The sequence below is a fragment of the Nuphar pumila genome, chromosome 7 (genome assembly GCF_984573655.1).
Source record: "Nuphar pumila chromosome 7, dmNupPumi1.hap1.1, whole genome shotgun sequence".
Lineage (NCBI taxonomy): Eukaryota > Viridiplantae > Streptophyta > Magnoliopsida > Nymphaeales > Nymphaeaceae > Nuphar > Nuphar pumila.
The window spans coordinates 119,959,924-119,987,152 of NC_143255.1; the positions used below are offsets into that span (position 1 = coordinate 119,959,924).

At 37.6% G+C, this 27,229-nt stretch overlaps 1 protein-coding gene across 1 annotated transcript; it reads right to left on the bottom strand.

Moving 5' to 3' along the window:
* On the bottom strand, positions 1-26,735 carry LOC149833204 (coatomer subunit epsilon-1-like). Its single transcript, XM_090012743.1, has 7 exons — positions 26,448-26,735; positions 26,254-26,343; positions 10,406-10,557; positions 2,374-2,509; positions 865-1,020; positions 672-751; positions 1-325 (listed from the first exon to the last, which is right to left on the bottom strand). The coding sequence occupies exons 1-7, from the start codon at positions 26,607-26,609 to the stop codon at positions 232-234; spliced, it is 870 nt and encodes a 289-aa protein (XP_089868869.1). The 5' UTR covers positions 26,610-26,735; the 3' UTR covers positions 1-231.
* Positions 26,736-27,229: the final 494 nt, after the last annotated feature.

Below are 27,229 nucleotides of genomic sequence, written 5' to 3' on the forward strand. Positions count from 1 at the left end.
TAAAAAGAAGCTTTTCTCATTCTAAGATACAAGGCCTTCATACTCATGCTACATTACTCAGCTCAAATTTTTCATGAGAGACCTAGTCATAAACAAACCAGAACAAAACGATCATTTACCGAGAAATAGAAAATGGGCTACTGACACAATGACCAATTTTTTTCTGATGATGCGGTGCTGCTCCAACCACAATTAGTGGAGTATTTCAGACAAGGCAACACAGAAACTTCATCATACTGCAGCCTGAAGAGCTCTGTCAAAATTCTCCTCGGCAGCAGAGGCCCGTTTGATGAGCATATGATCAGGGTGCGACACCCTCAGCTGGCTGTCGAAACAGAAAAAGAATAATAGTAAATGAAATTAGAACTAGGCTATTTCCAGTTGCAAATACTTCCAAGAAATTACAGTCACTAGCTGCACCGAGCTACATGTTAAGCATCAATGGCGCATGCTGTGCATGAGGTTTTCTTGAAGCTTCTTGGTTCATCAAATTACATAAATTCTTCTTCTTTTGTTTGATGCGGTTTTCACTTCTATGTTTGCATTTGTCATCCAACAGGAATGCCGCATACCAGGCTAGCCGATTATTTGCACCATGTGAAGTTGGCCTAAAATCTGTCAAGCTTTTACGGAAACAATGAGAACAAAAATTGCAGAATTTTTTGGCTCACCTAAGATATCGTGATGAGGGTTTCCCAAGATGAAGACAGCACACAACAAGGTTAGCTAGAGTTTCTGCATCATTGGCATCCTGAACCAACCACAAAAAACTTTCAAGATGAAGCTGACACAGAGATCTAATGAATTGTACCAGAAATGCTATGCAAATAATGGGAAGCCGTGCACATAAAATCTTAAACAAACCTTGTTCAGAGCTTCAAGTAAAAGTTGTTCAGCTTCACTAAAACGTCCCATGTGCACAAGACAGACAGCTTTTCCATTCAAGATTAAGCTGGTCAGTTGATTCTTCTCCGAAAAATCCTCATAAATCAGATATGCTTCCTGTATCTTAGAACCCCCCTGAAGCCACACAACATTGATAAGAAGTTAAAAGGCCCCAGCTCAAGGATTTGAAGTGGAACCCTCCCATTCAAAGTCAATGAGTAGGCAATAATAAGAACAAAAAACCAAATTCAACTCGAATCAGTTAAAGCAGAGTAAGACAAGCCACCTTAGTTGGACTTCTCAAATCCAAGATCTAATTTGTTTCAGATTTTTGGATCAAGGGTACAATTCAGTCCACCTTTCAAGTAAAAAACACACAATCAAGAACGCATTGGTAACCCCATTAGTCAGGGGCTCTTTTGGGGAGAGTTAAAAAGAAATTAGTGGATTTTACAAGGATTTTTAATTAAAAATCAAGAAATTAGGAATTGAACGGATTTTTTTTAGGAAAAGGAATTTTTTTATTAAAAACAAAAATAAGAGCAGTGACAAGGAGTCACCCCTCAGAAAGAATAGTGATACAAAATTTGGAATTAAACTTTCAAGAAAATAGCATGCAATTATCATGATGTTGAAATTGAGTTTTTTGTTTTTATCATGATATGTTGGAGTTCTTTTCATTGCTAAAAACTCTAAAAAAGCAACAATTAAAAAAGAAAAAGTCCGAGAGTCTGTCACATGGATACGGCTGCGGATATGGGTAGATGCACATGAGCCAAGCTCGAGCCGAACCGAGCGTAGACCATAATTCATAAAAAAAAAAGTTGTTTACATAAAGGGGTCAAGATTGATCCCTTCAACCTTTGCAAAACTGGCAAAAGGACTCACCACTAGGGTAGGGCCCTTTTCTGTTAAAACGCCTCCAGAAAACATATTCATCATCAATCACTGGATTGTCAACAATAAAAGCTTTGGTTGGCGAAGGGATTCGAACCAGCCACCTTCTGACAAAAGGACTGCTACCCTAACCATTAAAGCAATGACAACTACTGTGCTATATTGGAAATAAAAAATCTACATATGACTTATATGAGCCTGATCGAGCTTTTCAAGCTGAAACGAGTTCAGTTATTTGATCAAGCTCAGCTCATTTATCTAGGCCAAACCTGGTCTTGTGTTCAAGCTCGGCTCATTTATATTAGAGGACAAACTCGACTGGAGCTAAAACGAGCTGAGCTCGGGCTAGATCAGCTCATTGTGCACCCCTAGATATGGGAATACGGCCAATTTTATGAAACTTCTAATATGCCTTGTATATAAAGGGATATGAAATGGCAGTCAAAATGGAGTATCCGTGTGACATCGAGAGTTGACACCAAAGACCAAGTCAGTGAGAACCTTATTCAACACCACCACCTTCTGCCAATAAAAACTTGACAGAGCAGAAAGATAAAACATTTAAGTTTTGAAAGAATCTAAAGATTTTACCACAGCTAAATTTAACCATGCACTAGCAAGCTGTGTGAGCGTATGATCTTCATCAATCTGTTGCATGATCTTCAATTGTTTCTCAGCATAGTCAGACCTGTGCATCTTAAGGTACAACTGAACATTCAAAGCATGCCTGTAAAACAACAGCCTGGTTCAAATTGATGGACCACAAATACCTTAAAAACAGGACTTTGAAGAGCACAACATTAGGAAAATCTTCCATAACAATTATTCTTGCGACAATTAAAACAACAAAATTTCAAAAGAATGTTAGAAATGGACATCAAAGAGACTTGGATGAAATAACTGCACTTGCTTAGTAATGATGCTTATGCAATAGTAATGGACATATAAATGCCATTTTAACATATTTAACCTCCTAAATTTTGGAGTGATAACATAAACCTGGTTGATTTAGTCAATTTTGCAAACAAACAGACTCATCATCAACATATTTAGCCTCCTAATTTTGGAATGATAACATAAACATGGTTGATTTAGTCAAATTTACAGATGAAACATACTATATCATCAGATTCTCAGGTCATAAGGGGAATTATAAAAAGAGCTCAAACTTCAAATGAACATAAAGGACAGAATACTTTGGAAAAGAGAAATTCAAAAAAATCATCAATAACCAGGTCAAATATGGTCTAGATAGAAATATAGTGAAAAATTCAAGGCCATATATCCATCAAGCCCAAGAGCGGAACCATTATCGCTCTCTAGAGTTGAAGCCTTATTATCAACGACCACATGTCAATGCAGATTTCTGGAATTCATTCAATATGTAATTAAGCAGTGGTACAGCGATCAGAATAGAGCATTAGAGCCAGACTCAGTATCAAGCTGACATCAAACAGAGCTTTTTTGGAATTCTTGGGATCGATAAAAGAGCAAAAGCGACCTCCCAAGAACATGCCAGAACTTTACACGTTGTAGCAGAGGCAGCTTCTGTTTTTTTTTTACGCACAACAGCTCAAACAGGAAATCATTTTCCATTGGTGATTTTCAGCAATAACATATGCAGAAGAACCAAGATTTGAAGTCCTTTTTTTTCAAAAAAATGTCATTAAGAGTCTAAGACTGCAATAATGAAAGAAAAAGAAACCCTTTTCTCCTCTTTTGGAAAGTAAATGAGTTTTTCTTCTAGTTGTCAAGCTGCTATAAATTTATACTACCATTAAGAAAACCCTTGCCTAAGATAGAGCAAATCTACCAATACCTCCATCACATTCCACCAGGAACCTTGTATGATTGTAAACATAGCAAACACATTCAACCTGTTGTTAGTCAGATGCTAAGTTTCTCATCTTGTAAATCAAAGGTACCATCGTAAAAGGCATAAATGAACTGAATTAGACTTAGAAACAATAAAAATTAATGACGGTCTAGTATGCCAAATAAATCAAAGGTTGTGATCAAGAGCCATTACAATTTTTTTCCTTTTAGGATATATATAGGGAAGGGGGAAAACCACTGAAGGTAAATAGGTTGACCCATGCCCTTCTCCCAGTGTCCATCAGCATAAAACCCCAGGTCCCCCTTTCCCATGAAGGAGTACACCCAGCTTCTGCCTTGTGGCAAAAGATGCACATCTAAGGTTTCAAACAATTGTGATGGGCTTTAGCTGCTCTCTAGCCAAATGAGCAAAGACCACGTGGGCAAGTTGTAATGAAATATGCGGATATACAAGACGAGGGCCTCTAAGGGCTTACAAGATTATAAACACAAAATGCACATGCACAAGTTCAACTAAGAGACAATACAAGACCACAAAGGCACAACACAAACACTAAGTGCATTCAAGACACCAAAAAACTGAAGAGAGGAACACAAGAATGTAAAAAATATTCATCTTATTGAGCATAAATGCCTAAGTGAAGCATTAGTTACAAGAAGGGGGATTACCCCCTTTATATAGGCAAAGGAGAGCATTTAGAGCCTTTGGGACCAAACAGACTTCGAGACTGCCCCGGCAGGCCCAACGGCTATAAATATAATTGTTGGGGAGGTCCCAACAACTATAAGAGCTAAGGACAATAATGCCCTTAGCTCAAATAAATAAAAAAGAAAGACTAAAGTGCCACAAATGGGCATAACCTATTACAATCCTGTGAAATAACAAAAATACCCCTAATGGCTATTTACCTATATATATATATATATATATATATATATATATATATATATATATATATATATATATATATATATAGTTGAAACCATAAAAAACTGAAAATTGTGGTAGCAAGTTCCTTTTACGACCCATGATCAAAACATCTGTCTCTTATAGAATGAAATAAAATATGATGGTCAGAAATAGGAGCTATGACACATAGGTACGTAAAACACAGTTGTGGACTAGCCACAGAGATATTATTGTAATGAAGTGGATCGAATCCGATGAATATGCAAGAACACACACCTCAATCAAGTGGGAACACTTGATTGAATAATCACACCACCCACACAAGGGTCAAATGAGAAAGTATATTGCACAGAAAACTCTCTTGAAAAAGAGATGAAATAATACAAAGGCCATGAGGCCTATTTATAATACAAGAGGCTAAAGGGGACAGCCAATATGGTTGTTGGGCTGCTCCCAACGGTCATATTTATGACGGTTGGGAGCAGCTCCAACAGCTATATTGGAGTTGGCCCAACAGTAAAAAAGCTGAAAAAGGTTGTCAGTCCCTAATGGGCTGACGCCTATTATAGAGAAAAGACCAAAATACCCTTGTTGGGTATTTCGGTTACAATATATATATATATATATATATATATATATATATATATATATATATATATATATATATATATATATATTAACACCCCCCCTCAAACTCATGGTGGAACAACCGAGAGTTTGTCAAGTAAGAAGTGAAATCTTGGAGACGGAAGCGCTTTGGAGAAGAAGTTTGTTAATTGATATTCAGACGGAACATAGGGCAATGTAATGGTCTTTCTCAGGAATTCTTCACGAACGTAGTGGCAATCCATCTCAATGTGTTTTGTTTTCTCATGAAATGTATGATTGTTTGCAATGTATACAGCGCTCTTGTTGTCATAACATAATCTTGAAGGTCCTGCAATATGAACCCCCAAGTCTTCAAGAAGTTGTCTTAGCCACACTAACTCAGACGTAGTTGTTGCCATGACACGATACTCAGTTTCATTGGAGGGCAGTGACACATTCTGATGTTTTTTGCATCGCTATGAAATTAGGGAGTCACCTACAAATACATATAAACCAGTGGTTGAGCGTCTATCATTGGCATCCCCTCCCCAATCAGAATCAGAATATGCAATGACTTCTAGTGAGGAGGATAAAAACAAGCCAAGATTAATATATTTTTTAATATATCTAACAATTCTCATTACAACGCTCATATGCACTGTAGTGGGAGCATGCTGAAATTGACTAGTAGAATGAATAGCATGAAATATATCAAGACGGGTAACAGAAAGATAAGACAAAGCTTCAATCATTTGTCTGTAGGGCGTTGGATCTTGCAAGGGCTATCCATCATCTTTCTTCATTTTGGCATTTATGACTTCCGAAGTATCGACCAATTTTTCATCTGAGAGTCATGATCTTTCAATGATCTCTGTTGCGTATTTAGTTTGTGACAAGAAATAACCACGATGTGAGTAAACAACTTCTATTCCAAGAAAGTATCGTAAAAAACCAAGATCTGTCATATCAAAGTTGGCTTTAACCACATCTTTGATATAGTTAACTCCTTGCTTATCATCTCCTGTGATTATCATATCATCTACGTAAAGAAGTAGGATCACCATTCCTGCATTAGAAGACTTAACAAACAATGAAGTGTCAGTAAAGTAATATTTAAAATGAAGTTGTGTCATCACATTATTAAACCTATCATACCAAGCTTTGAGGACTTGTTTTAATCCATATAAGGCCTTACGTAACCGAAGAGTTTTCTCATGTGCTAAAGCCAAGCCTGGTGGAGGATCCATGTACACCTCTTCATCCATATTACCATTTAAAAATGCATTTTTAACATTCATTTGAAATATAGGTCATTTCCTAATCAATGTTACAGCAACGAGAGTTCTAACAGTAGTCATTCGAGCAACTGGGGCAAATGTCTCATCATAGTCTATCACATATTCTTGATTGTATCCTTTGGCCACTAACCTAGCTTTATATTTTTCTAATGTTTCATCGTACTTGGTTTTTACCTTGTATACCCATCTGCATCCTATAGTTTTTCTTCCTTTAGGTAATGTTTGGATTTCTCAAATTTTTGTTCTTTCTAATGCTTCTAACTCATTGTTCATGGCCTTAACCCATTCTTGATGATGTTTAGCCTCATTGTATGATTGAAGTTCAAAATACGAGTGAATGACCATTAGACATGATCTATACCTTGGTTCAAAGAAATCATATGATACAAATCACTAGGAGCTTTTGAAATTCTTATAGATTTTCTAAGGCTAGAAGAATCTTCTTCTTGATTCTGAGAGTATCTTTTTAAGGCACATGGTGCGTGACTTTCGGTACGTCGAGTATAGGTTTGTAAATTATTGTGAGATAGGTCTGTATCATCAAGATTTCTTCTTACATTCTCATTTGCCTCATGCATATCTTCACTTTCATGAATATTTTCACACTTATCATTGACTAGATCAAAGATGAACGAATAATCACAACTCTCTTGGATTTTTTCTTTGCTAAAACCATTTTCATTTTCAAGGAATATAACATTTCGAGAAGCATACAATTTGTTTCTTTCAATGTCATAACACCTATATCATTTTTTATTTTCGGCATAGCCTAAAAACACACAAGGAATTGCTTTAGGAGAGAGTTTATCATTCTTGTTAGTAAGAACAAAACACTTGCACCCGAAACCCTCAACCTTTTATAATCAGGATACATTTTACAAAGTTTTTCAATAGGGAAGACATTTTCAATAATTTTTTAAGGCATTTTATTTATCAAATAGACCGCCGTAAGGGCGGCTTCTTCCCAAAAATCTTTTGGAACATTTGTAGATATTAGAAGTGTTCTAGTGGTCTAAATAATGTGTTTGCGCTTCCTTTCGGGAAGTTCATTTTGTTGAGGAATGTATGAACATGATTTTTGATGAACAATCTCATTTAGGTCAAGATAATTTTCAAACTCTTTTGACACAAATTCTCCCCCGGAATCAGTTCTAAAGATTTGAATATTGGTTTTAAATTGATTCTTTATATCACTATGAAATCTTTTAAAACAATCAAATACTTTCGATTTGTGTTTTAGAAAGAATATCCAAGATTGTCTACTATAATCGTCTACAAACACAACATAATAGGAAACACCTCCTTTGGACACAACCGGAGTCGGTCCCCATACATCTGAATGCACTAATTCAAATGGATTCTTAGTTATAAGGTGTCTTGGTTCAAAAGGTAAAGAATTCATTTTACCAAGAATGCAATCTTCACATACAAATTTTTTTTCTTTACAATTTGAAAGAAATGGAAACAATTGTAATTTGGTCACACTAAGGTGTCCTAGTCTTTTGTGCCAAATTTTTATATCTTTCTTTTTCACAAAATTACAAAAAAGTTATTTTGGTAATTCAAGAATGTACATGACATAGAGATCTCCTCTTCTATGGCCTCGCCCAATCGGCTTCCCGAACTGGAGATCTTGTATTAAACAATCATTAGATGAAAAAATTGTTTTGTAACCATAATCTGCAATTTGATAAATCGATAAAAGATTTAAATTTATTTTTGGTACTACTCTAATGTTTGGTATGTGAAAGATAGGTGTTTTTTGATAAATACCAAAACTTTTAATTTTCAAAAATGTGTCATCGGCAGTTGAAACACAAGAATTATTTGGATTAAACTTGAATTCGGTCAATATGTACTCATTAGGAGTCATATGAAATAAAGCACCGGAGTCTAGGATCCAAGAGGTCTTACCATGGTTGTCACTTGTAGATATGGCCGCTCCCGAATAAGAAGTAGCTTGAGCTTTAAGCATAGGTTATAGTGCCTCCATTAGTTGAGCTAAAGAGAGCGAGCCGATGCATTTAGAGTCGTCCATTTCACTCCTTTCAACCGAAGTCACTCTTTTGTCTTCTTTATAATCCTCCTTTTTTTTGGAACAAAAAGATTTGATGTGTTCCGGTTCATAACAATGATAACAAATAATTTTTTCACCTTTTTTAAAATCATGATAACCCCTTTTTTCAAAGTTGTTGGGATTTCTACCATTCTCATTTCTTAAAAAATGAAGTGGTTTATAGCTCTTGGTATGATTTTCAGGCTTTGACATAGCAAGCACGGATTCTTCATCTTTAGAAGTGGATGACTTTTTCAATCTATTTTCTTTCATCGTTAATTCTTCAAGAGTTTCAACTATGGAAGAGACTCTTCCTCTATAAAGAAGAGCGGATTTAGTTCCTTCAAATTCGAGCCTAAGCCCATTTATGAATTGATAAAAATGCTCCGCTTTGATTTGATTTTCGCGGAGTTCAATATCTTGTGGGCAATGCCACTTTGGTTCAAGAAGAGTCAATTCATCCCAAAGGAGAGAAAGTGCATTATAGTATTCTCTTGTGCTCATCTCTTCTTTAGTCATGGTCCTTACTTTGTTTTGGATGTTACATATATGTGTGATATCCTTAAGACTATACATGTCTTTAAGGTATTTTCATACATCAATAGCGAAGTCAAACTTCGTCAAACTTCATCAAACTAGAACACTTGTGGATGTCCACACTATTGATGAGTCATCCAATAATTTTGGAAAGACCCATCCTTCATTCCTTCTATCTTTTCTCATAGTCGAAAACGGCTTTAGCCATTTTCTCTCCTTGAAGCGCAACTTCTTTTTCATTCTCAATTTTTGTAAGAATGAGTTTAGGCACTTTTTCGGTGCCGTCAACCAATCCCCAAAGTCCCTTTTCCCATATTTTATGGTTTACTATGGATGCCCACATCACATAGTTTGTGTCATTTAGGCGTATGAGAATGGGGACTATTACCTCCCTCTCATTCTCCATTTACAACAAGTGGATAGAGAGAGAAAGAAAAAGAATGAGAGAACGAGGAAGAAAATACAAGACTTTTTTTTCGAAGTGATTAGCTTCCCGATGCAACAATTCGTGATTTGTTGTATTTTGCCAAGCTCACGATCCTCCTCTTGATATTGTCATGATCTTCTCTAAAACGGCTTTTGGAACACCCAAGCTCTGATACCATGTAATGAAGTAGATCGAATCCGATGAATATGCAAGAACACACACCTCAATAAGTGGGAACACTTGATTGAATAATCACACCACCTACACATGGGTCAAATGAGAAAGTATATTGCATAGAAAACTCTCTTGAAAAAAAGATGAAATAATACAAAGGCCATGAGGCCCATTTATAATACAAGAGGCTAAAGGGGCCAGCCAATATGGTTGTTGGGCTGCTCCCAACGGTCATATTTATGACGGTTGGGAGCAGCTCCAACAGCTATATTGGAGCTGGCCCAACAGTAAAAAACAAAAAGTAAAAAAGGTGAAAAAGGTTGTCAGCCCCTAATGGGCTGATGCCTATTACAAAAAAAAGACCGAAATACCCTTGCTGGGTATTTCGGTTACAATATATATATATATTTTAACAATTATAACACTCATAATTTCATAGGTGAATGTGCCACCCATTATTAGAGGCGAAAGGCAACTCCAATGAAAAATAGGCAAACACCATCCAATTTTCATTTGTCTAATGTCTACAATCTGAGCACATTTGGCTTTGCTTAACGCAGCTCTGCATTGAATGTGATTATGTAGCTGCCAAAAGCAAGGGTCAACAGCGAAATAAATTGACTGACATTCCACACAGCACTAAGGGTAAGGGACACATGCATTCAACACCATTGAGACAGAAGACCTCTAGCTAGAATAATTCAATTTTGAAATATAATAATTTGTTGGAATATCAAAAACAGTTAAATAATTGGTGGTTCTGCAGAGGAAGTAAAAAAAAAATAAGGGTGACTAACAGATCCATAGTGCCTCCGGAGTTGGTATGCTTCAAGGCCTCATTGTAGTCTTGCTCATGCATGTATATAATTCCAGCAATTAATCGTAGAACAGGGTTGTTTCCTATGGCAGAATCATTTAACCACTCTCGGAGGTTTGAAATTGCACTTTCCTGCAGATATTAAAACAGTAATTAGTATTAAAAAATGAAATCCAGAAAAAGGAGAAAAAGAAATCTGAATCTAAAATAGGGAATTACATGGAAGTGACAAAGGCACACCCCAACAATCACTAAGGCTCTGTTTGGGAGCCAGCAGCTGAGGATGCATCTGTGAAATCCATAACTACTCCAGGAATTATGGATTTAACATTTTCTCACTTGCATGTTTGGGAGTACAAGGGATTTACCACATTGTTTCGGATATCTAAAGAACAATCGTGGATTTGGTATTTGCATCCAAAACTGTCATCTCCAAAACAATGCCACATATTTTGACTTTAGAAAACTCTTAGCATTCTTACGGTGTAATGTTTCTGTTGAACCCCAAACTTTATACTTATACATTGCATAAGTATTAATTAACTGAAATAAATAAGCATGATTTTCAAGCAATAAGACAAGTGCCGTCTGCAATCATAAGATGTGAATAAGAAACAACAAACCAGAGAGCAAAATAAAATTCTGTTTCGTATTCAAAAAGGAAAACAGAAAACAAAAACAGTAGATCTGCAGTGTATCCATTTCCCATTAAGAAACACTGTAATACACAAATATGCAAACGTAAGTAATCAACAAATATTTGTCTAAAAAAAATACATATCTGAAAAAAAAAATGTAAGTGTATGAGTTCCTCTTACCCCTCAAAACAGAACACGTGATGTTTGCCACAAAAAATTGGATTTTCATAGAAAAATGCCCCAAAAATACAAAATAAAATATTAAAAAAGGATTTTTACAAGATAGCCAAATACAGATAATACAACAAAATAACCCCAAGAAAGAAGAATGATGCAATAGATGTGATGCAGCAGATGTGCATCGAGATTTTACCTGCAATCTATTGCCTTATTTTGTCTCAAAGGCAGGGTAAGAGAGGCACAGACCAGACGCTCCTTCTCAAGCCACCGCCTGAGAGAGAGAGAGAGATGCGTTAGGGTTTTCCTGGAAGAGTCAAAGTCGGTAAGTGAGGAATTAATCTGGGTAGTTAAGAGGTTCATTGGAAAATCGACTGAAGCACTGGAATACCATCGGAGATGGGCATGAGGGTGGATGTTGATAATCACCACCTCTCATAGGAGCCAGCCAGTTTGAGGATTTGGAGTCGTCAGTCAGCTCCTACCTCAATGCCCTTTATTCCTGTTTTTTCATGCTCCCAAACAACTATTGAGGTTGTGGATTCGGATTCCGCATCTCCGCTCTGGTTACCTCTGACGGTGGGGTCCCAAACAGAGCCTAAATACAGCCATATGATCCTCCCTCAATCCTCATGATTTGATGATTCTCAAGGGATCTAAGTGCTGTAAGTTTACGGTCATGTTTTCACATATGTAAATTAAAGTCCTCATTTTCTCATAATTTACCTAGCAAGGCAATGAGTCTCCATACAGTAAAGCAAAGAACACTGCACTCTGTTTTTTTATTCATATAATTACTAAGATTTTTTTCCATGTCCTCTTTTTCCTTACCTAACCCAGCAGAGGGGAAGGTCCCACTTGGAAACTGTTTTCTACTGGGAAGCCTTCCTCCTATGGTTTACCAGTGACCACTACTTATTTTGTTCCCAGCCACCATCACAAACTTATTATTACTTTTCTGTCAATCATATATGTTTTTCCTTTACTTAAAACTAAAGAAAGAAATATGATAATTGAAGCAGGGAAAAAATATATGAATAAATTACCATTCAGAAAAGGAAAGGATAGCCAAAAAAGGGAAGCACCCATTCAGTCCAACCCCAATGTTGATAGCTGATATCATTACAAGTACACAGAGAAAGAAGTTAAGCTCGAATAAGGCATAATGAGGACTCTCTCTCTCTCAATTACTCCAGAAGATATTTTCCACCTTCCTACTGCTTCATCGACAGTTAATTTTTCCTGAGAATATAATTAAAGCCAAGAGGATGGGCAGGAGTGGCAACAGGAGCATCATTACTATGGAATGTAGATGGTTCCCATAAAAAATACATAGGACATGTTTAGGAAGCTAAGTTCACTTTCATAAGTGAAACTCAAAGCATTCATGTGGATCACCTTCCATATTTCTTTTGCAACAAGGATAACAGGAATCGTCCACTTTATCATGTTTCTTTTTTGAAATAATGGATGGCTTAAAAAACAGTGGTTTTGATTGGATTCAGAAATTATCATAAGTTCATTTTTTAATATTTTGTATTCCCAAGGTAATACACTTCTGGATTTGATGTGGAACTGTCTCAACCCCAGTTGAAGCCAACCCAAGGCTAAATTCAAGAAAAAATTTGACAAACTGAAAAAAAAATTACAAAACAATTTTCATGCATGCAGAAACAAGGGGAAGGGCTTGCTCTCCTTCCACTAGCCCTCCGTCAAACAAGAACTTATTCCCTTCCACATTTTTGTGAAGAACTAACTTGACCTGATAAAGACATGACCAAAATATTAAGAACAAGATGATCTTTAGGAGTAGGATGCCCAGCCCTAGTTTCCTTAACCAAGACCAGTCGGGTGAAAAAACAACAAAGGCAGGTAGGCAGAGCAATGAAGGATCAGGGGGAAGGAAGGTGCCCAGTTGTTAACTTTCACAAGGAAAGAGATTCAGAAAAATCAAATTACGAAGGTTTTTATGTCTTTTTAACTCCCATAGTTTTCTGGTGACAAGGATCTAGTTATGCCATTGACTTGGGGAAAGGGGACCAAAAGTTTTGAATAGGTTTAATAAAATATTCACTCTCCTAGAATGGTGAGTTTAGATTAATGCAATTGGGTGGAATTGGAATCTGATTCCATGAAAATGCTTCCAATAAAAACAGGGGAAAGCATAATTTTGACAGAAATCGTTCCCCGCTCTACCCAATGTCACGAATCCAAACACACCTGGAAGTGAATTATCTTGCTTCTTACAAACATGCCCATAAGGAGCAATAAAGTGGTACACAAATAAGAGTGAAAATTACCATTTGACTGCATTATATGAACATTGTTTTTTGTTATTTCATTCAGCTCATACCATCCAGATTTAAACTTCCAATTCATATTCCTGATCTCATTAACATGTGTATGCATCTTTGCATGTTTAAACAATGCTCTATATTACTTTTTTAGGTTCCTCTTGTTGGAGAATCTGCAGTTGGGAAATTCCAAGATGGATGCTATTGAGTGAAATTCAAGATCAACAAAGAATGCTTGGAAGCATACATCCACATGCTATCTTTAAAGTGACAATTGCACAGCTAGGATAGAATCCTTGCTGAAAAAGAGGCAACTGGAACTTCGCTCCCAAGACACAACTATGTCATGCCTACTTGTGCAATAATGAATATTGTTACACTAAGAAGGGCACTTAATGCAACACACAAACTTTGAGCAACCTTACATACAAACTAAAAAGGATAGAAAATGTAAGATCCGTGTTTTTCAAAAAAAAAAAAAAAAAATTGGATCCAACCGGATCCGGGTCACACACACACACACACATGTATTTCTATTTAAACCCCCAGGGGGGTGTTCCTTTTCAAAAACAGCGAGGACCGACCATGAGCTCCCCCTCTCGCCTGAGTTTCTCTCTCCCCGACCCCGATACCCTCTCCTCCCTCTCGGTCTCCCTCTCTCCCCGATTGTTCCCCCTCTCTTCCCGACGCTGGTGACACCCAGCCGGCATCCTCCCACATGCTCAAACCCCTGAATCCCATCGCCTCCCTCCTCGACTCGTCGGAACCCCCTACCCATGTGCCTCGTCTTTTTCCCACAGACTCTCGTCTGTCTCTCTCGCTCGTCGGTGCGACACCGGCCCTTTCGTCGGAGCAGGTACGCTCCTGCATTTTCCCCTTTCTCCTTGCTTCTCGGTTGACAGGCCCCTCCCTGTTCATCGTTTCAGCAAGGGAGAGGCGCCTGCTCCCTTGAGCAGGGGAAGGACACCCCCTCCCTACTCTCTCTCGCTCTCTATCTTTCAGCAGTGGGAGGGATGCCCCCTTGTGAACACCCCAAATTTTTCAAAGTTTTGTAAAAATAACCCTTTTGCCCCTAACCCCGTTTTCTGAGAAAATCAAACCAGTTTCAAAGCTCATTCTTCAGATTGTCTGAATTAAATTCCATATTGGTATATTTAAGGTTAATTTCGGATCCGAATCCACGACTTTGAATCCATAATTCCTCAAAAAAAACCAGATCTAAACCCATTTCTGAAGAAATTTTCTCAAGATAGCTTTTAAAATTCTCAGAAAAAATTCCTTTTGTAAATATTTTTACAAAAACACAAAAAAAATAGTTTTAAAATCTTTAACTTCTCGTAAAGCTTTAGGATTATTCTAAAAATACAAAAAATTGAAAAATAACATGAAAAAAAAATGGAAAAATTGCAAGAAAAGCAAATGACTCTCAAGGTTTTAGGAAGCCTCTTGCTGAAAACCTCAATTTTGAACTATTTTCCAAAAATTTCTTTTAAGAGGAACCTCTTTTAGGAAATAGCACAAAAAGCTAACGGAATCCTCCCGCACGTCTTCATCTCCCCTCTCCACCGTCCGATCTGCAACAAACCCCCATTCTCCCCCTTTCATCTTCAACAAACAGCTTCTCGAATTTTCCTTCTTCTTTTTAAAGAGGGCATCTCTCTTCTTCCTGGGACAGCCATCATCCGGCATCGACTTCCATCCATTGCAAACAACATCCCTTAGTGTTTTCCATTCCCCATTTTCTTTGTGGTGGCGCATATCATACATCTTTCGGCGATCGCCCTCTTCCCCGAACCATCTCCTTTACTTCAGGAGCAGAAGACCTCCGTAATAGAAGAGGAGAGCGTGACTCCCTCCTTCGGAACCTCTACAGAATTAAGAATTTCGCCCCTTTCTTCAAGGCATCTCCTCAATAGTAGTCAAAAGGGGGTTAAACCACAATAATCAGAGGTAAGTGCACCCCCCCTTTTCTTATCTCTTTGCATCGTTTATTTCCACTACCTCTTATTAATCACTTTTTTTTTTCTTCAAATCTTTTGACGCATCCCTGAGAGAGTTGGGTCGCCTATAGCGATGCCAACCCCTCTCTTATGCAACAATAATGGAGCGGTCATGCTCAAACATTTTTTTTTCTTTTCTCATGTTCTTCTTATGTCTTTCCTTTCTTGTTTACTCATGCTGGGAATTTTTGGACTCAGATTGTAAGATCTGACAGGGTTCGTCCGAATCCCGGTCCGAATTTCCCACTGAGTTGCTCTCTTGTTTTAATTTCCTGTTGAAATTTAGATCCTCTGCGTGATCTCTGCTATGATGTCCAATTCCTTACATCCGTTAGTCAGGGTAGTTTGATTTTTAGGGATGTTGCTAGATATTGCTTAAAACCGATATTCCTCATGATCGGTGCTCGTAATTTTTGCTTTATAACTTTTATTTTTTTTCTTCTTTCTGTTCTTCTGTAACTATCACTATCCGTCATTAGTTCTGGTTTCTGAATTTTATTCCATGTGATATTTCCAGCATCCCCTTTAATTCACACCTGGTTATCCTATCATCGGTATAAGCTTGCATTTCATTAAATGGGTTTATGTATCCGTTAAGTCATGGTAGTCACAATTGAAAGTTCAGCAGGATCTTTGATTCTGGAGGTTGAGGGTGTTTGCTTGATTTTTGATATTGATCCCCAATTTCGTTGGATTATTGCATAATATCAAGCTCCCTTTGTTTCCATCCCTTGATCATTTTGAGCATTTTTAGTATAGCAGTATCATTTCCACTATTCTGTAATTTAAAGGCATATTCTCCTGGTTTTATCCTAATTGCTTGTCTGATGATATGTTTTTGAAGATATCTTAATCGTATTATGCCACATTGTATGTTATAACCCTTGCTTCAACTCATCGAGTATCCATCGCATGTTTCCTGCATGCTCCTTACATTATATTTTCTTCAGCCTATTTCACTACATCTGCTAATGTACTATGCTTCCCGGCGTTTGGCTTCAGGCAGGGTATACTGTTATGGGTATTAGTCCTAAAAAAAAAATACAAACAAACATCCTGGCTAATATTAGAGATCATTTTAGGAGTTTCATCGTTTAATTTTAGAGAATCTCAAAATGTTCGGTCCAGATAGAAAATAGATGGAAAATAAAATAATGTAGAGATCATTCCGAGATGTAGCTTTAAATTCAGGAACGGAGGTGAAAAGGCCATCGTATCCACCTTCTGGCCTAAAGCATTGCTATCCAGGTTTGCGTAAGATTCATTAAATTTAAGAAATACAGAGGGAGATTTATCGATGCTAATGTATTTTCTGGTTGTTAGTTCCATCACCCTTCAGTTGATACTTTGGTTGCTATAGGTAAGGTGACATGTCATATTTACATCTCAACAGTCGGTGACATATCCAAAAGTTTACAGACTTTATAAATGATACTGGCTGCTTGGTGGTCTTTCCATTAGCATTTTCAGAACCGTGTGGCTCTTGCTTTATTTGTCATTTTCAGAACCGTGTGGTTTCTCTTGTTACTCTTGTTTTGGGTTATTGTGATTGAGCAGAAGATCGGAAGGAATTCAAACTGGATATTAATTACAACAACCTGGAGTTTGAAGATGTCGTGAAGTTGTAACAGATACTTCTCAATTATATTACAGCTTTCAGCAATTCAGTGCAGTGATCGGAATGCATACCCCTGTTAGTTCAAGAGGAGCGTGAATTATGGGGATAAGCTGAACCCTCTTTCATCCCAGCAAATCCTTATTAGGGATTCAAGGTTTTCTAAAATCCAATATGTCTATGGTGCCTAAATACTCAAGGTTATACATGAGCACTGCTTTTCTGCATCTACAGCAACTCCCTGAGTTGTTGTAGCCTTGTATCCACTACACATAGCCCACATCATATAACATTTCCCATCTCAGTCATATGCTTTCATTTTGGTGTCTGCACCTCAGGCTGTCAAAATTGCTCCAACTTCACATATAGATGCTGTCCATCTCAGAGTGGTCTTCCCTTAGTGCATATTTTGTCAGACCGAATATCGGTATGAATAATACTCTGAATATCCTGCAAAAGGGCGCTATGTAATTCTAGTCCTGTCACCATGTCATTAGTCAGTTCACCCATAGATCCACACATACTCTGCACCATCTATTTTACTTGGTACACTCGGCTATGTGTAAACCCAGCATATACCACATTCATTCTACTGCTCCAGGGCATTGCTTTTTCCACTACCTTCGCACTTCATCATCTATGCTTACAACATTACCACCACTATCTCCATGTTTTTACACCTCTTTCATAAATATCTCACAGCATAGCACTTACCATCTGTTCATCATATAGCATTGCCTGTCTGCAGTTTATTCCTCACACTGTTGAACCATCAGCTGTGTTTCTCCACTCAACATCCACCTGCTGAAGGTGTATCTTCTGTAAATATTCCATCATGAGGTAGACACCCCTTTCATAGTGCGCCATCCCAGTAACATCCATGTTGTTATTTCAGCACCCCCATATCATTCACTATATTAATCCTTCACATTCACTATCCCAGTTATGTACCTATATATGCATATATATTCACATATATACCTATATGTATATAGATATACATACATGGGCATGTATATATGAATATCTTGACATGTGAGTATTCTTTTACCATTAAATGTGCAATTTTCCCTCTCTTCTCACGCTAACCAAGCTGTTTTGCAGGAAACTTGTAAAAGATATCATTATTTGGGGTTGTACATTTGATTTTATCCATTGTAATAGTTAGGTTGGAATAAGAATTTACATTTCTTGCTTTAGGTAGAATGAATGGGCATTATAGAATACCATGAATTGTTTATTCCATGCATTTTTCCTTTATTTCTCAAAATCCCCACAATGGTGAAACACGAATGGCACGTGCACCACTTCGTAAGAGGTAAGTTAATTCTAAGTTGACGATTTACATCAACGGCCATAGTCGGGGTGTGAACAAAACTTAGAATTCTTATCTTTTACGAAATAACATCGGATCCACACTGGATCCACTTTCAAAATCCATCATATTTTCTCAAAATATTTTTTTTTTCTTCTTTTATCAGAATTTAACCTAGGATTAACTCAAAATATATACCAATGGCCATAGTCAGGGTATATTGAGGGTTAATTTCATTTTAAATTCTATAAAAGCACCAAAAAGATATTTTATCCTTCATTTGAATTTAGATATGACTATTATATAATACACTCAATGACCATAGTCAGGGGTGTATTATATCATTAGTCTTATTTAAATTCATTTAAAGAATGAAATATGATTTTTCAAACCCAATTTCAACTTATTCAAATTCATTCATCATATAGGATAGAATTACATCATATTTTCAAAATTTCCTTTTCAAAATTCCAAGTGATTCTTCTTATCCAAATTCTATATCATTTCAAGATTCAAAATTTCAATTTCAAAGTCCAATTTGACTTTGAAATTCCAAAATCATTTTATATTCAAACTTCAAATTTCCAAAATCAATTCAAAAATTCAATTTCAAAGTTCAATTCAACTTTGAAGTTACCTTCTGATGTCAAAATCGAAATTCATCCCCTTATCTTCAATCAAGGTTTGGATTCAAATCTCAAGTTTAAATTTGGGTTTCTAAAACCCATATCCGTCTTTAAAGGTCCTATTTGGACTTTTCATAAACCAAATCCAAAATCAAATCCTAATCTCAACTTGGATCCAGATTTCCAAGTATAAATTCCATTCCACTTTGGGTTTCCCATCACCATTTAGGATCCAAATCCTTATCCCATTTTGGATTTCCCATCACAAATCCAAATTCTATCCAAATTCTTATTACACTTTTTTTGGATCTCCAATTATAGATCCAGATTTCTTTTAGGATCCAGATCCTCATTCTATCATTGGATCTCAGATTCAGATCCAAATTCCAATTCTTAGGATCCAGAAACCAATTCTGCATTGGATCTCAGACTTCAGATCCAAATCCATTCTAGGATCCAGAATCCAATTCTACTTTGGGTCTCAGACTTCAGATCCAATTCCATCTTGGGATCAAGAGTCCAACCCTATCTTGGATCTCAGATTTCGGATCAAAATACCATCTTGGATTCCAAACCTTGGATCCAATTCCATTCAAAATTCTGAAATCCAAATTTCACTTTAATTCCAACTCTTAAAATCAATTCCATTTTCATTCCAGATTTCAAACCAAGTTCTCATTTCAGATCCTAAATTCAAAACTCGAACTTTGAGCTCTATTCAGAATCCAGATCTTGGATTCGGATTACATCTTGAAATTCCAAATCAATTCCATTTCCCAAATTTTATTCGGATTTCCCAATTCTATCTTTTCCTTCTAATTCAGTTCCATTTTTCATTTCTATTCTGATTCAAAGTCCATTTATAAACTTTGAAAATTTCCTTTCTTCTCTTTTTATCTCAAAACTTCAAAAATCACTTTCCAAAATCCAGATTTATTTTCCCGAGCTCTTGATTATTCTAAAAACTTAGAACTTTAATCTTAAGTTCTAAGTTAGAAAAACATTTCTTCACTTTATCAGATTCACTTGGAAATTCTTCAAAACATTTTCAAAAAGAGCATACATCTTTGCATATTGCACAAGCATGATTCATTGTGCATTTAGACTTAGGACAAATTCTTAGCAAAGCAAAAGGCATAAAATTCGACACTTGGTTCGATTACCCCTGGTAAAGGCGCCAGGAACGGTCGAACCTCGTACCGACGAGCGGATCCCGTCTCCTAGTTTTCCCGCAAATATTTCAAAAACGGAGGCGAGTTATTTCAAAAAAATTCAAAATTAAGGTCAAGTGAAAACCCGCAAAAAAAATTCCTCTTTTCTCTTTTCTTTCTTTTCTCTTCTCTCTTTCTTTTCTTTCTTTATTTTACTCCCTTCAAAAAGGAGGAAAATAAAGGTTAGAAAAGGGAAGGAGAAGGAAGAGAAAGAAACCACGAGAGGAAAAATTTTGCGATGATCACACCCCTCCCTGCTCTTTCTCTCTCTCTGCTCTCGTTTTTGCAAAGGAGGGGCATCGCCCCCTCCCTGCCTTCTTTTCCCAGCAAGAGGGCAACACCCTCCTACCCTCCCTCTTCTGTCGAGCCCAGCTCAGCAGGAGGCAGCCCTGATGGAGCCACCCCCGACTCCTTCTCTCTCTCTCGTCTGCTGAAGACGAGAGCAACCAGCTCCCACCTCCACCCAGACGCAGCGGCACCACAAGGTGTCTCCCCTTGCATGAGGGGGAGCAGCTCCCTGATGCCCCCTTTCATGAAGGGAGGCACCTCCCCATTGTGTCACCTTACACCAGTCGGCGACCACCAAGGGCCCCACATCCCTTCTACCTTCTTCTTCCCCTCTTGCCCAGGAACTGAGACAGCTTGGCTCGGCTCCTTTCCATCTTGGGCAGCAGAACCGAGCCAAGCTCGGTTGTGGCCTGCTTAGTTGTGGGCTGGCCAGTTTCGATTCAAGCATGCTAGAGTCGGGGCACCCAGGGTCTCATTTTGGGCCAGGGCTTGGCTTGTTTTCAGAGAGATTGAGTCCAGCTCGGTCTGATATCCGAGTCGGCTCGGCCCTCTAGCTCTGTTAGACCCTTAGATCTTTTTTAGCCTAGCTCAGTTCGGTCGGCTCGAACTAAGTTCCGATTCGACCTCTGCGACGCAAACGTTGCTTTCTTCGTTAAATTTAATGGTTGCATTGTTTCTTTCGCAGTACGACAAAATACTTTTAGTGCACCCCGTCGGCGCAAGAGACATGGCACGGGCAACAAGACATAAGCCTTTAAAGACCTACGCTCGGAATTGTCAGCAAATCGCCGATCTCCAAGGTAGGGAAAAGTTGCACAAAGGACAATGGATGAACAAATCTTAAAACATGTGAATTAAATATATATATATATATGCGCATTTAATTCAAGGACACAGTTTTGTGATCCCTGTCATTTTTCTTTTATGTCATTTACTTTGTCGTCGTGCTTTTACATGCAAGCTACTGCTTACGCATTTAATTCAAGGACACAGTTTTGCGATTCTTGTCATCTTTCTTTTATTTCACTTACTTTGCCTCCGCAATATCACGTGCACAAACTATTGGTTACGCGTTTAATTCAAGGACGCAGTTTTACGATCTTTGTCCTCTTTCCTTTATGTTATTTACTTTGTCATCACGCTTTAGTGCATAGGCTACTGCTTACGCATTTATTTAGCTAAGGTACGGTTTCGTAGCTCGTGCACTGCTTACGCATTTATTTAGCCAATGTGTGGTTTCGTACCTCGTGCACTGCTTACGCACTTATTTAGCTCGATGTGTTGTTTCATACATCGAGACTTGCTTTATACATTGTCGTCGCGCTGCAATGTGCACAGGCTTGCATTGTAATATATGTATCATTTTTACATAAATACAACCTGGTAGGACAATAAAGAGTGTATCCTATCCTACCTTATCCATACTCACTCTTTTTCAAAGGACATGGGTTTGCGCATGGACGTTAGAGTTTTTAAGAAAAATGATTCCTTTCAAAAATCCAGCTTTCCAAATGCGTAGTTTTGCAAAGCAAAGCCTCCACGCTTATAGGTTGCGAAATTGCAACTAAGCTTTCTCAAGTGGGTGCATTTGGGAGAAATGTTTTACAACTTCGGTTTGAGATTCCGATATGACCCGGATATCCCCGGTTGGGGCATGGGAATGTTTTTGGACAGAGTTTCTACTGAGCAATCCATACCCCCCTTTTTTTGTAAGCAGTATCGCGAGACATATGCAACATGTTGATACTACGATAACTGAATGAGAGATTTGTGGCAATCTCGTATCGTGCAAATTGCACAACGTTATAAAAATAGTTGAAAAGACCAAATCATGTCAAACCAGAGTTACCGAAAGCTTCTTAGGTAGGTGGGAAGCTCACTTCCCAGAAACTCGCTTCGAAAGCACAATACTCCTTGCTTTCAAAACTTCATGGGAAGCTCGATTCCTCCACGCTTTTTCTATGCTTCTCATAGACATGATCTATGCATACTATATACTTCTCACGTTTCTTTTCATCTTTTCATGTATTTTCTCTCACACTTTCACTCACTTTCCATGTACTTTCTTTAAATTGGTAACCATCATTGTTAGATTTTAACAAAAATTAAACTCTTTTACTGAAAAACCATGAAATATAAGAATGATCAATTTTATTGTAGTTTTTATTTGTTTCTTATTTGATTCCATATTGCTTTATTTTTTATTCATATTTCGCTTTTAAATTGAAACTTCGCTTCCTGCTTCGTATAAATTTTAAAATGCCTCGCTTCCGCTTTCCGTATCGTTTCTCGCTTATGTTTCCTAGTTTGGCAACCTTGTATCAAACTAAACTAAATAGTTGCATCGTTTCTTTTACGAAACATTTTGTTGGGGTTTCTTTTAAGAAATTGTTACCCCTCTCATCGTAGTTGTACTTTTTGACATGCACGGCATGTTTGAACTACGATGATTAGATGAGAGGTTAGTGTAACCTCAAAGCGTACGAATGGCACATTGTGGAAATCACATAATGGTGATGATTCGCCTTCACTAGTAAGATGCTCGAGTTGGTTTGAAAGACTAGAGCATGTCAAGTTAAACTAAATTGGTTACATCGTTTCTTTTACGAAAACGATGGAGTTGGGGTTTCTTTTGATAAATCAATACCCCTCTTATCGTAGCCGTACTTTTAGACAAACACGGCATGTTACTACTACGATCATTGGATGAGAGGTTTGGGGCAACCTCAAAGCGTGCAAATGGCACATTGTTGAAATCACATAATGGTGATGGTCTCCGCCACAGGCAAGATGCTCGAGCTAGTTTGAAAGACCAGAGCATGTATAATGGGTCTTTAGTTAAATAAAACATGACGCACTCATTCGCCCCGCTATTTTTCCATCAAGAGGATGGATAATATAAAAACTCTGATGGACAAGTTGCTAACAACCACCCCTCGGACAAATGACTTGGTGTCCTTAGTCATCGGAGTTAGGGGATGGGACTATAAAAAATTATCCTAGGTGATAGATCTCATTGACTTCTGCAGAAGTTGGATGCATCCCTTGCTACGTATGTCTTTGGGAAATTCTCTCTTAGTCACTGGCCGTCCCCTTAGGAGCGGACTCAGCTAGCTACCCGGGGTATCGAAAATACATGACATAATAAACCCCTGGATTAATCTCAGTTGTTTCTACGTTTCACGTCTATGCATACCCGCAGGACAGCTAATATCAAAACAAAGTTATCATGTTTACTTTACTTATTTTGACTTGCATACCGTGAAAAGAACAACGTATATATTAGTTTGAGTTATGAATTATGCTAATTATGCTCATTTTACTCACTCTTCGGAGACATCTAATAATATAGGAACGATACAAAAACAATATTTGTATGCTCATTTCTGCATATTCTGAATTACATATCATATATGAAATAAAGCATGTGTTAGTTTTATTCTAAATTGTTATACTTGTGCACCTAACAATTTTTCATGAAACTAACTCGTCTTATGGGTACAGGTGGTGATTAGGTCGGTACGACAAGCGATGGCAGGATGACGTGATGGTATCAAGATGAGAGACTATTTCCCTGACGTTTTGCTCCTGGGGACATTTCTATAATTTTGCATAAAGGGTTTTCTTGAAAATTCCTCTTTTATATAAACTTTAAATTATTTAAAACTATATTTTTTAATCTATTTGGTTTTGAATGTACGGAGTTTCAAATCCGTTGTGTAAGAAAAAGGTTTCAAAAGTAATGTGCCCAAGGTATGTTGACTTGTTATTTCAAAAATACCATTTTCCGCTGAATTGCTATTTAAAACTCTGATAAATGAATGTTTACAAGGTTTTCAAAATTTTCCTAAAAAGTTACAAGTCCAGGATTTTGGGAGTGTTACAAAAAAGCTAGAGAAAAAAAAGAAGATAATAATAGCCTCAGAAGTTCTCCAAGGGGTACATGACTCAGGTATATATAGACCTTGGTCAAATGGTCCAAAATAAATGCCCAACAATTATGTTGATGGCTAACCAAAAAAAGGTCAACAGTCAAAGATAAATATTGAACTGCTATAAAAGTAGCCTTCAACAGCTATAAGGACGTTGGGCTAGCTGTTTAACCAGTTGGTGCGGTCAACATAACACCATTTGATTGGTCATTAAACCACAAAACATTTAGGTTTTAATAGTAGTATAAAGAAGGTCAAAGCACTCGCGAAGTTCCTTTGCATAAATTATGGTACCTAATCAGCCATCATGTGTTCATTCTAAAATCTAAACTGTTCAATGAGGATATATATATATACTATAATTGTGTAGCACTTGAAAAAACTTTTGAGTCTACTGTTATCTCATTTCATCTTTTTGTTTTCTATCCTTTCTTTGCATCTTGATTTGTGAGGTTACTTAAGGTGGTCATGTTGGTGTAGGCGATATATATATATATATATATATATATATATATATATATATATATATATATATATATATATATATATATAGTGTGTGTGTGTGTGTGTAGCACTTGAAAAAACATTCAAGATTACTATTATCTCATTTCATCTTTTTATTTTCTAGTCTTTCTTTGCATTTTTATTTGTGAGGTTACTTAAAGTGGTCATGTTGGTGTAGACGCCCTCCTTAGTGAAAAAAGGAGTCGATTATTGCATCAATAGATGTAGCTTAGTTGAATCCTGAAAGAAAAGTTGCAATCAACCTTTTTCATCAAGGATTTTGTCCTAGCGAGGCAACTGCTGCTTTAAAAATGGCATAAGCATGTGTACCGCCAAGTATTCCTGGTTGTAATTGTGAATGCCACTCATTGTTGTCCATCTTGTAAATTTCCCGCTACATATTTTTGGACATATTAGTCTTATCGTGCATCTTAACAAAACTTCCCCTTAATCTAGCATTGTTGTGCCTCATAAAAGTCCTTGAACTTATGTCATAAACACATGCATCTTTCCCTCAGTGGGAGTTTCCACACAAATTCGTCTCTGGTATCCGTTGACTGTTCACAACCACAGCATCTCGATGAAATTCCCACCAACTCATATTAAGCATACATGCAATATCTAAACCTTTATCGTAACCATTTAACACTGCTTGTAGAGATTACCGTAAACGGATATCAGTATGTAGAGTCCTCTACATTGCAAACAGAAACCTGACTTAACATAACAATGAATTGCATGTCTTTGAATTATAACCTATAGTTACACGTAACCTATCTACAATAAACGGAAATATAATAAATTTCTCCTCAGACAATTAAATTCATGCTCTACTGCATCAAGAAACAGACAGAACCTCTCTAAAAGAAATTGACAGCTTGAAACTAGAATGCCACTTGCAAGTTACAACATAACAGGTCAAATTCTGTTTCAGATCCATAAACCTCATCAAAACATCTCGCTGTGCGTTGATTTCACACGGCATTTCAAGCAGATCTTAAAAACAAGCCATCCGATTCAAATTTCCCGAAGAGAACATCTCATCCAGCATGAAAAATAACCGATCTAGACCAGCATCACCTCAATTTCCTAGCGAACGTAATAGAATGGGAACAGAAAGAAACATTTCCCAGCAATTCAGATCTTCGTGGATCAAAACGAAAACAGCAGATACTAAACGCATCAAATACCAAAATCTCCCCAAGAGAACCGTACATCCAATGAATACCTTGTGTTGCGGCCCGGACAGATAGATCGCCAAGAGCTTCACCGCCTGGAGCGCTGTCGGCGCAGAATCATCGATCTCGTCGATCACCAACTGTACACCGAAAAAGTTCAACCAAAAAAGAAAAGGAGAATCAATTCGAGAACGACATGAGCAGATCTCAACGGCGGAAGAGAGCGCGAAACAAATCAACGAACCCTGAGTTTGCCTTGGGCAATGTAGGATCTGTAAACGATGCAATCCCTCTCGACGGCCTCCTCCTGAGAGAGGCCAGGCAGATCGCAACTGTTGATGGCCGCCTGGTACGCTCCGAAGTAGAAGCTGTTCCTCGGGGAGAAGAGATGGTCCGGAGTCGACATCTCCGCTGGAACGACGAAGACGACGGCGGCTCTTCTGAAAATTTAGGGCGAAATTAGGGCAAGAAACGCCGGATCAGTTTGCTTCGATCGGAAAGTCGTCGGAAGCAGCGAGATGAACAATGAACAAAATGGGAAGGCCAATGGGGGCAGCATAAATCTCTGCTCGTCGTTCTCTTGATAATTACCAACATACCCTTTGTCCGCGTCAGTCAGTCTCCGTAATATGAACCAAAGGAACCGGACAAAATGTTTTCTGCGCGTTTTTTTGTATCCAACGGTCCAACCCACCCAAGCACACGAGCCTCAGTTACTGTCAAAGACAGTAAGTACGGTAGGCAGAGCCAGCGCGAGTAAGCTGATGATCAATGTTGTCAGACTCGGAATAAGACCTGTGTCGTTTGGCCAACAATTCTCAAGTGAATAGGCCAATACCGATTCTCAAGTGAATCGTTCTGATTCGGGAAAAAATAATTTAAAAATATTACGTGTCAAGCAGACAGCAGACGTGACACATGTTAAAGCTATTGAAATAATATTAAAAATAATTTTAAGATATTTTATATTTATTAAAAATAGCTGATTCAGGTTAGTGTCGTATCAGGTCCGTAAGCACCACTACC

Bases quoted from the DNA above. Each gene is read 5' to 3' on its own strand.
- LOC149833204 (XM_090012743.1), bottom strand. From the start codon at position 26,609: ATGTCGACTCCGGACCATCTCTTCTCCCCGAGGAACAGCTTCTACTTC. The intron at 26,344-26,447 runs GTTCGTTGATTT...TTCGGTGTACAG, and splicing joins TTGCCCAAGGCAAACTCAGG to TTGGTGATCGACGAGATCGA. The intron at 326-671 runs GTGAGCCAAAAA...CTGTTTCGACAG, and splicing joins CCCTCATCACGATATCTTAG to CCAGCTGAGGGTGTCGCACC.